This window comes from Micromesistius poutassou (genome assembly GCF_964030765.1).
Source record: "Micromesistius poutassou genome assembly, chromosome: 20".
Taxonomy (NCBI): domain Eukaryota; kingdom Metazoa; phylum Chordata; class Actinopteri; order Gadiformes; family Gadidae; genus Micromesistius; species Micromesistius poutassou.
Genome location: NC_140290.1, coordinates 5,645,420 through 5,656,880, shown reverse-complemented (window position 1 = coordinate 5,656,880; position 11,461 = coordinate 5,645,420). Strand labels below are relative to the sequence as shown.

Sequence of the window (11,461 nt, the reverse complement as noted above, 5' to 3'; positions counted from 1 at the left end):
TTTTGGGGGTGTATCGACCAGAGGAAGGACTTTGTTTTTGGTTGCTGTTTTCAAGTGTTCATGCGAGTATATTAAATTCAGTTCTGAGTGCTTTCCTGTCCTGCAGTGGTGATGTGGCGCTAGCACTCCTCTCGACTAAAATGACTAAAATGTCTCCTTAACAGAAATTGCCTTTTGACATCTGGGCTCACTCAGACACACTCCATAGCAAATGGCCCGAAACGCCTTGGACATCAAAGTATGCTCTCTTGTGTAAATGTCTTCATTAAGGCACTTTTTTATCCCCCCCCCCCCCCCCTTCCAACCCACTCCTTAACCTGTGTGACACACACACACACACACACACACACACACACACACACACACACACACACACACACACACACACACACACACACACACACACACACACACACACACACACACACACACACACACAGATAACATCTATGTTTGTATGCTGCGCCCTTGTGGCGCTGTGCCGCTAAATCTCTAAACTATGACGGTGGCTCGCCTCGCAGTCGGGGAGGGGAGAGATTTCATCTGTGGCATTTCATTCGATTAAAGATACACATCACACGGAATTTCTCCTCGCACACAAATGGACAACGTGAGCTATGGCGCAGTCGGGCAAAAAACATTTGGCACAGCACAAAGGAAGTAAATACTTGGGTTAAGATAACTGGAGGCCTTGCTATGGCTGTGCACCGTTCTTCTCTTTGAACGAGGCTGTGGCGAATAGTAGCTGACATTTACACGCCTCATGTGTTTTTTAAGTTGGACGGATGATCCTACTAGGGGCGAGTGCACGAGCAGGAAGTTGCGGTTAGTAAACCTCCCTATTATAGCCATAATATTTGGATTGCGCGTGTACGCGCAACCCCCCCCCCCCTCCACACACACCAATTTATCTACATTTAAGCGTCCGTTACCTTGGAGGGCGGGCGTGCTTGGTCGAGTTGTGTCTCAGAAGACGCCGCTCGGCTACTAGGGGGTAGCCTAAGTGGGGGAGGGGGGCAGCCACGGGGTATTGACAACACCAGTGTCCCGGTGAAGCGACAAGGACAGCCATCGATCGGTCCTTAAATGAGAGCGAAGAGCGCAATTGATCCCCCATCGATCCACTTTCTCCCCTCCGGAGCAAGCTTCTCTTGTGTCTTTGATTATAACCACTTTACGCCCAATCAGGCGTGTTTGAGCTCCGGCTGTATGTGGAAATCCCATAGAGAGATATTTGCTCCATTTGTTGAAGGCTGTAATTATGAGATGAGCGGCGGAGCTCGTGGGGGGATGGGTGGCCCAAGGTTAGCGTGGCAGGTGCGATGAAGCCGGGTGATAATTAAAGTGTATCCGATGCTTCCCACTGCAATTTGGTTCCACAAATAAGCCAGGGTCCCGGTGGTATCTGCCAGTGTCTGCAAGGGGCTTAGTGTGTCTTTCTCACACTGTGCCTTCAATGACGAACTGTAAAGGTCTAATAATAAATAAAGACAATTACAAATAAAAACGCAGGTTTCCGATTGTTGCTTTTTTACACATTTTTTTTATTGAAAGCTTCATCAGAGAGAGAGAGAGAGAGAAAAACAACTCTTAAAACCAAAGTTAACTCCTAACATCCACAGATGTACAGATAGTTCTCAAAGATCACACACACTGAGCAGCGTGCGTGAGGCGTGACCATGTCCTCGTCTGCGCTGAAATTTCAAAATAAAAGCGCAACAAAACAATAAAACAGCAACAAAACCAACCACAAAGAGGAAAAAAGGGATAAATCAAACACACACACAATTTTTAGAAAACCGCTCTGCTGTCCTAATAAATATTTATTTATTTATATTTTGAAAAATCGACAAATCCCATCATGCCTAAACGCTCGCCTAATGATACATTTCTTTACAATTTGGTGGGCCATTTCACAAGTGATTGATGCCCAGTACATGTGTGTGTAGGTGTGTGTTTTCTCTCTGTTTAAAGTCTGTAATGAGATGTATTGTCTAGCTTGCTTGCTGGCTGGCAAGGGACATGTAACAAACCAATAGTTCTCTAGTTATAAGGTGGACCAAAGCATCAATTCAAAAGCATGGGCTCTTATGTTGGTAATGGGCAACTCCAGATGGATTCATTACTGCATTGTGTGTTTTAGTGAGACAGACGTGTGTGTGTGTGTGTGTGTGTGTGTGTGTGTGTGTAAGAGCTAGTAAGCGACAGCTCTCCTAATATACAGACAAGAAGGAGAATGGATTGATGACAGTTTTTTTCCCCGGCTAACACACATACACAAACACACACAGATACACAAAGATCAATCAATCTTAAAAAATGCACATGTGAATCATCATCAAATCATTCCCACCGAATACTTTGAGTGAAACGAGCACACTGCTCTTTTCCCCGTAGTTCCTCTGATATTTAGAAAGACACACCACAGGGAGCACCTCACAGATGCTCCCGGAAGCTATAGCATCATACTGGTGTCATTGTGGGCGGTGGCAGTGATCCATAGAGAGAGAGAGAGACAGTGCAGGGGTCGGACGGAGGAACCATGGGCCAAATGGAGAAAGAAAACATAAATGCTCTTTTTTGATTTGTTTTTGTCTGAAGCCGTGGCAGTGAGGACGTCTTGAATGGCGAGCGCCTGTCTGGAAGCGTAGCGTCAGCAGTACAGACATGGCCGGAGAACACGGAGAAGAGGGGGTCTTGTTCTGGGTTTAATATGAAGCAATATCAGCGAGGGGAGAGCAGGAGAGAGGGTGTGTGTGTGTGGGGGGTTATAATAAGATAGTGCTGAGTGACTCTAGCCAAGATTTTTTCAAACAGTGCTGGAAGTGAGTGAGCAGCTTCATTAAAACCAAACATCTTGAAATGTTGTGGATGTGGGGATATTAAAAACCCCTCCATGACAACCCAGGAAGCAGCAGCCGAGAGAGAGAGAGAGAGACGGAGAGAGAGAGAGGTTTACATTGACTTATGTGATGTCATGATGACTGTTAGACTGTTAGTGTTTTAGACTGAGAAATCATACAGGCTGCACACAGTGTGTGTGTGTGTGTGTGTGTGTGCGTGGTGCTTATTAATAAGAGGCCTGCCTTGTCACCTGTGGTGGCGGGGGTTGTGTGACTGCACTGCGTCTCTCTTCCAAACACACACACACACACACACACACACGCGTGCGCGTGCGGGGGGGGGGGGGGGCGCGCGTGTATACGATCGCACCCACACACAGTTCTGCAAAAGGACAGAGCACTTGCTTGGACAACCTCTCCCTGGCAACAGTAGCTAATTAACACCCCCCCCCTCCCTCCCTCCCTCCCTCTCTCTCACTTTCTCTCCCGCTCTCTCGCTGGCTCTTCATTTTGTGCTGACACACGGGCTGTCTGAGGGGCCCACGTTGTTCCTCCACCATCTGACTCTGAACTCTTTAAAGCGACAGCCGCGCATTCTGCCGCACGCCCCCCCCGCCCCCCCCCCCCTCCCGCCACAGAGCCTCTGTATATCCGTGAAGGTGTTTCTCATTGTGCTTATTCTTGAAGCGTGTTTAGCTCGGTTAACGCTTTTTTAGAAACCCCCCCACCCTCCTCCCGACCCCACCCACCTCTACCTTCTAGCTACCAAACGACAAAACAGAGCCCAACCGTTTCTTTTCTTAACATCTAAGTCTGTCTGGAATCTCAAACGGCGTAATCAAATAGCTTGTTGTCTGTTGTGCATGTATCGGCCGCGGCCCCACTGGCTCTGCGTTCTACAAACCCCCCCACCGCGGGGGTTAGAGGGGGGGGGGGGGGGGGTCCTGCTAACTGCTTAGCTCCCGCCTGCTGCCACCGCTGTCTGTTCATACCGTTCTGTTTCCCTTCCTGTTTTCCCCCGTCATCAGCGTCCGTTAGCAGCGAAGCTGTTGTCAACCTGGCTATGGCGCTACGAAATATAACCCTTTCAGAGTTCAGGTTTGACAGCTGCATAGAGCAGCTCTTGACACACACACACACACTCACACACACACACACGCACACATACGTTTACATAGAGGCACCCTCACAGAGACACAGAAACAACCACTGGCTTAGAAGCTGACCATTTGTGAAGCAGCAGTGATACAACAAGATCGTATACCATACCAATGCCATCGATGGGCCCCTGGAGCAGAAGTGATATATGGGCCAATATCAGGGCTGAATGGGGTTGATAAAAGATGGTAGTGTGGCAGGTATTGGACCATAAGATAGTTTCAAAGTCTCTTAAAAGGCAAACACAAATGTCACGCAGCCAGGCTGCTACACTATTAGCCTGACAGATATATTGTCCTTGGCCGATTGATAGCAGGATTTGGCTCTCCAGCGCTCACTTCTGCATTTCACCTTTGACCTCTGCTCGCAGCGAGGAGGAAATTTGGCTCGGCTGTGTGGAAAAAACAGACGGTTTCCTTTATGCACTCACGCTCTCCCCGTAGAGGCAAGTATACATGGCCACTGCAGGACGGCGCTAGCCTGGATTGTGTATGTGTGTGTGCGTATGCCTGTGTATGTGTGTGTGTGTGTGTGTGTGTGTGTGTCAGTCCAAGACAAGTTATCCAAATCTCAACAAATCATCGGCAGCCACCAGCACCTTTGGTAGCTCGGGTGTCGGGTGTGAAACCTCCACAGCACAGCGTGTGATAACTCTGTGTGCTTTTGCTATCTCTGACGCTCCCATTGTTGCAGCTCTAACATCACGACAGTATATATGGAATCATTTGGAAGCTTTGTGAAAGGCACTCAATGTACAAGTTGATTGTTATTAACAAGCATTTGTCCTTTTTGCGAGATAACATCTTCCACCGCCACACCAACCCCCACCCCCCCCCCCCCCCCCCGCATGCATCTCGATGCGAACGGGATGGGGTTAGCCGGGTTTGTTTCCCATAATGCAACACGCACTTCCAAACTCACTTTTGGGGGTGGGTACCTTGAACCGTGAACGCTCAATTGCAATTGTCACCGAACATAAAAGAGCTGTGTGTGTGTGTGGAAGAGAGGTGGGGGGGGTTCTGAGGGACAGTCAAGTGGATCCTATTGGCCCAGAGGGAGACAAATTGGGGCCCCGTCAAGCCCCATTTGGAGGGTGAGTGAAATTGGTTTGCGGTGCTGCCTCTACACTAACCGCTGACACACACACACACACACACACACACTTATGGAGAAAGAAAATGGACGCAGGCGGCTGTCATGGAGTGGAATGGCAACTGTCCCACAAGTAATTTTCGCCGAAGAAGAAGAAGAAGAGGAAGAGGAAGAAGTGAGTCTCCTGGCAGGGAAGGGTGGAGAGGAGAGGAGGCCATGATGGAGCTGCTCTACCTAACTGAGGAGGACAGCTGGACAAGTGAGGAGTGACGTCCTGCAGGAATGCTGGGAAGGGAGCAAAAAAGTCGCCATTCCTCAGCCGCCCCCCCCCCCCTCCCTACTACCAGCGACCACAGTGGTGAATCGGATAAGCTCGCTAGTGATACTTGTGAAAAACAGAGGCGCACAGAGGGGAAGACAGTACATTCAACGACAGGTCAAAACCATGACGACGCGCTACAGGCAAATGTGGCACAGACGCAGGAGGACAGAGTAGACTAAGTTAGCTATTATTCTACGAGCAATACAGGACATACAGTGCCAGCACAGAGCCACAGGTCATTGGCCCAGCAGCGTTTACTGATCAGTGTTCTCGTGTGTTGATAGCCCGATGTTGAGACGATGACGGGTTCTGACAGGTAGAGGCGTAACACCCATGGTGTGTGTAGCAAGTGTCGTAATGTATGATAAAATGGACGATAAAATAAAGGACGTTTGGTTAACTGCAACTGGTTGATCACACATTCAAATACTGTTTGAGGTTTGAGGTGTGTGTGTGTGTGTGTGTGTGTGTGTGTTTGTTTGTGAGGTGATAGTTCGGATAACTGTCGAAAAATTAGCTTGAAAACTGTTAAAATAAACCAAAGAAAAGATGTAAATGTTAAAGAGGATAGTAAGGACTGGTCCGGCCATCAATGTCAACTCAAAAACAACGACGACGACAATAGCAACGGCAACAACAATATCAACATTAACATTAACAACATCAACAACATCAACAACGACAAAATCAAACTAAAAGGAAAGAAAGGAAGAAAAAACTAAACTCTGTTCAGAGTGTCTCTTCATCTTTGGTATAAAAATGGCCGTCCTTGGGCTGCATTGGATCCACAACTAGGAAAGACTACAGAAATTGTCAACAATTTCTTTCTATTGCTTTTGCGCTGATTGGTTTTTAAACGGTAAGCTCCTACTGTATCTACTATTTTTGTTTTGTTTTCGTTTTTTACTGCCAGACTTTTTTTCCATAGCTTTTTTATTTGTTTGTATGTTCTTTTTTTTAAATTCTTTAACTCTTTTCTTTCTGTTTGCAGTGAGACAAGCAAAGCGGACTAAAAACATCTTAAAGCTCATAAAAAAAGATAAAATGATGCAGATAAAAAGCGCTAATATCAATGACAGCAACCTTGCCATGTAAAATAATAATGATGACAATTTAAAAAAAAGCGTTCAGCTTTTGCAGAACAATCTGCATCCTCTACAATGCAGCACATTTGCACTCCTATATTTTCTTTTTTTTCCCTCATTGTGAAAAATCTCTTCAAAGCTATACCCCACCCACCCAGGCCCCCCCCACCTACCCACCCCAACACCCATCCCAACAGACATTTAGATTTTCTTCTGACATTTAGTTAACTCTGACATAATTATTATCAAAGTTTTCTTCCAACGAAGAAACAAAGAAAGAAAAAAACTCTTCTTCTCTATTAAATCTGTACAGCTTATGTGATAGATTCTGTTTGTTTTTTCAACCTCCACTGTGGACCTCCAGCGCCTTGCACCCATCGGGTGGACAAGGGGCCGAGTTTGTTCGCTTTTTTTTTTGTTTCCAACCAAGACGTCAAACTCTGTAAAAAAGTTTCTGGCGCCCTTCAAATTAAGGCCATGAAGATTTGAGAAAACGGAAAAACCAAAGAATACATAAGAAAAAAAAAAATCAACACTTGTTTTTATCTAGAAAAACTAAATGTAACACTACAACATAAAAAGAGTGAAAAGAAATAGCTTAATATCTGAGGAAGACAATCTCTGTGTGTATCGGAAACAGGACTTCCCCTTTTTTTTCTAATTACAAAATAAACCTTGTCGCCTACCTGCGCAGTCAACATTTTTTTTTGAGATTTTGTGTTAAATGTATTTTTTTTTCTAAGCTTTTTTTTTTTTTTTTTCTTTTTTAATCATCAGAGAAATTTCTTTGAGAAACCTTTCAAGCCTCAGCCCCTTCGGGCCAGTTCCCAGACAAAACCATTCCACTCCTTTGCACTGTGCCCAGTAATCTTCCACCGCTCCCTCACTCGCTTTCTCTCTTGCCTTTCGCTCGGTTTCTCTTTTTCTTTTTTTTTTTCTTCTTCGCTCATAGACCAGGTAGGAAATGAAAAAAAAGTGTCTCTTTTTTTTTGGTGTCTGGGCAATCTGGAAGCAATCTCTCTCCTTTTCTATCTTCTTCGCTCACTTTCAGTGCAGCCCACCTCCTGCCTCAAGGCAACGCTGTCGCAGGAATATTCTCACAGGCTGCTGTTATCTGATGAGAGAGAGACAGAGACAGAGAGAGAGAGAGAGAGAGGGAGACAGAGAGAGAGAGAGAGAGAGAGAGAGAGAGAGAGAGAGAGAGACATACCGAGAGAGAGACACATAGAGAGAGACACACAGAGAGAGACACACAGAGAGGGAGACAGAGAGACAGAGACAGAGAGAGAGAGGGAGTAAGAGGGAGAGCAGTTGCAATCACAGCACAATATCACAGGTACACTAAAGCAACAGAGTGGACAGCCGACAGCCAGTATTTAACGAAAATAGAAATATCCAGTGACAACTGAAGCTACTGATTGGCTCACAGCAGGGGGGGCGGGCTTTGACAAAGTGATGAGCAAGTGACCGCAGCAACCCAGAAGAATTTTAACAATTGAAATATGATTTGTGCCTTTGCAACTACTTCACAATATTAATATATAATACTGTGCTGGGAGCGAGCGAGAGAGAGAGAGAGACACTCACTTAGACTGGTAGGAGTAGGCGGTAACGTGGTCGTTGGTGCCGTCCACCTGGATTTGTTGCTGCTGCGCCGCCACTTCCTGTGACGACGGCGCCACGGACTGGGGGGAGGCGTCAGTCACCACGCCCTGGGTGGGGGGTGAAAATGTAAACACACACAAACAAACATGAGCCACCAAGGTGCGTCTCCATTGGGACTTTGAGTGATATTTCCCCTTCAGGAGTTCCCTTTTTCACTCTCTGCAGGATGGATGTGTCGCTTCTCCCTTCAAGCCAAAGGGTAATAGAGAGAAATGATCTGCTGCGGCGGCTCAGAGAAACACAAGTGGAATGCATTAGCGCTCCCGTTGGCTGCGTGCCGCGGGTACGCCCGGACATCATGACCTACGACGTGGCTAGACCCACAACATACACCCACACACGTGTGACCGCGTGGGATCCCCGGAGAGGTAACTCCTCCGTGTACCGTGATTATTTTGTATTCCAAACACACATTCCTGTACCGGTGGGAGTTAAGTCCTCCGGAATGGGGTACAAAGTAACAGCGGTTGCTTTTCCACGTTTTTCCCTGTTCCCGCTCGGCCTTTACGGATGGCCTCAGTGCCGCGGCCGTCTCCATCACCTCTAACAAGCTCTCAGGGAATGCGTGTGTCCGTGCGTCAGCCCGACGGACACACACACAGACGCCCTCATCCGTGAGCCGGGAGACACCGGGCGGCACTATGACATAAGTAACGCGGCCCCCTCGGGCTGAACTACGGATAAGTCTGCCTTCCTCAAGCATCCTCACGCACGCACGCACGCACGCACGCACGCATGCACGCACGCACGCACACACACACACACACAGCCAAACACCACCCACAATGCGCACACACACTGCTAAACACCACCCGCAGAGGCACCACACACACACACACACACACACACACACACACACACACACACACACACACCACCCACAGAGGCACCACACACACACACACACACACACAATCACCCCACCCCCCATTCCCTCCTCACTCTGCTTTAACCAGCCAGTAACTTTAAGAGATAGAAAGAGGGAAGGACGAGAGAGGGAGGGAGGTACAGGAGGAGCAGGAGAGAGGGAGACTGATGGCTCAGTCGGGGGAAATGTCATCTGCCGCACCCCCCCTCCTCTTTCTGCAGCTAAGGGGGGTGTGTGTGTGTGTTCATAGAAACTGGACTGCTGTCTCATCTAGGATGATGAGAGAGAGAGAGAGAGAGGGGGAGAGAGAGAGCGCGAGAGAGAAAGAGAGAGAGAGAGAGAGAGAGAGAGAGAGAGAGAGAGAGAGAGAGAGAGAGAGATTCTAGTGTTTGTGTGTGTGTGTGTGTGTGTGTGTGTGTGTGTGTGTGTGTGTGTGTGTGTGTGTGTGTGTGTGTGAACTGCTGTTTCCTTCTGGAAGAAGAGAAGGAAGAGAGAGAGAGAAATAGAGAGAGAAAGAAAGAGAGAGAGGAAGAGAGAGAGAGAGAGAGAGAGAGAGGAAGAGAGAGAGAGAGAGAGAGAGAGAGAGTGTGATGGGCGATTAAGAGAGATGGGGAAGAGAAAGAGATGGGAGAGAAAGAGAGATGGGAATGAGAGGGCGAGAGAGAAAGAGAGAGAGAGAGAGATGGGAGAGGCAGCTCTGCCTGGCAGTATGTCTCACTTCAGCTCCTGTCAGCCCATACACGACTGATAGTCCATCTGAATACCGCCCTACTGTCAACCACGAGACAGCAGTCTGCTCCCCTCTCCATACCCACCCACCCACCCACCATGCTCAGCTCAGCTCCGCTGGCTGGCTGCCTGGTAACTTTCCACGCTCATCATTTCTGAGGATGGACTGCCTCCTCACCTGCCGCAGGATCCCGCAAGAACGGCGGGCCGGGAAGTCTGTGCTGCACTTCAAATGTCTTTCTGAGGCGGAGTCTGGTTAAAACTTCCTGAATGCTGCTGCCGTTGCGCTCTCTCTCTCTCTCTCTCTCTCTCTCTCTCTCTCTCTCTCTCTCTCTCGCTCTCTCTCTCTCTCTCTCTCTCTCTCTCTCTCTCTCTCTCTCTCTCTCTCTCTCTCTCTCTCTCTCTCTCTCTCTCTCTCTTCGCCAGGGGAGCGTCAGGGGGAGTCATTTGTTTTAAATGGAACGGCTGCTTGCAGTACACTTCTGAAGTCTATTGTGTTGTGTGTATATGTGTGTGTGTGTGTATGTGTGGGTGTCGAGGGTAAATTAATGTCTCTGTCTGCTGTAGTGCTAATGAATCCATGCCTGGCTTGCTGGTGATTTCTTACTTCTTGTGCGTCAGGCATTTTGGAATTTTTTTTCCCTCTCTCTCACTAGAGAGGACCGTTGTGCTGTGGTGCATCGTGGGTAAGGGGTGCTGCAGTGTGATGCATTGTGGGTTAGTAACGTGCGTATTGTTGCGGGGTCATAGCAGTGCATAGCAGCACATTGTGTTTCAATAGGCGTCGTGGTGCGGTGGACCGCCGGTGAGTCGCGTTGCGGTGTGGTGCACGGCAGGTGAGCGGGTGCTGCGGTGTGGTGCGTTGTGGGTAAGTACCGTGTAGGTGCACGCGGCTCTTACTTCGACTGGGACGCCGCGGGAGGCACAGCAGTGTACTGGGGGATGTAGGTCCCTTGCATAGGAGCAGCGGCAGCTGAAGCAGTCATGTACTGGAGAGGAAACACAAACACATACACAGACACGGCACAATTATAGATTATTGTCCCTCCTTCCGCATCTCCCATTAAGTCTTGTTTAATCTCCCGCGGTACAGTCGGATCTGTCACAAAATCGATGCACCGCCAAAACACTGTATGCACGCAGGCCTTCATCAGGATGTGGTGCGACTCGCTGAATAAGGGCGTACGGCTATTTGATTGATCTGTCTGAAGTCAGTTATTGCAGGACTGACATTTGTGGTTTTGGGTCTTTGTTTTCTTCGTTCTGCTTTCCACTGGCGTACGCGCGGTACGGCGCGGCGTGCATCAAGTGCACCTAACGCACGCGGCCCCGTCGTTAAGACGACAAGAACCAACGAGGAGGACGGCGCGTGTGAAGCTACATCCCGCCCCCCCCCTTGGATCCTCCTGGAAGGCAGACGAGACACCCCCCTCTGCCGCCTTCAGGGGGCGCTAAGAGAATACGTTAGGGGGGGCCGAGGGGAGAATAGAAGCAATTGAGAGGCGAGGCGGTAAAACAGCAAAAAAAAAGAGAGAGGAGAGCCACCGAGCAGCAGAGAGCGAGGGAGCAGGAAGTGTGTTGCCTGTGGCCTATATTCCTTTAGTCATGCCTGGCCTGGCTTTTAAGAGCCAGAGCTGGCTCGCCCCGTGAAGGCCATTTTACAGATGTGACAGAGGCGCGGTTACACGACAGCCCCGGG

General features: G+C 48.6%; 1 protein-coding gene across 1 annotated transcript in view; it reads right to left on the bottom strand.

Moving 5' to 3' along the window:
- Window positions 1-7,499: 7,499 nt before the first annotated feature.
- LOC311365305 (RNA-binding motif, single-stranded-interacting protein 3-like) overlaps window positions 7,500-11,461 on the bottom strand; it is a gene marked incomplete at its 5' end in the record, with an annotated part of 118,962 nt that continues 115,000 nt past the window's right edge. The window contains 4 exon segments of the mRNA XM_084484821.1: window positions 7,500-7,614; window positions 8,088-8,212; window positions 10,663-10,679; window positions 10,682-10,751. Coding sequence (XP_084340947.1) covers window positions 7,611-7,614; window positions 8,088-8,212; window positions 10,663-10,679; window positions 10,682-10,751 — 216 coding nt within the window. The 3' untranslated portion in view covers window positions 7,500-7,610.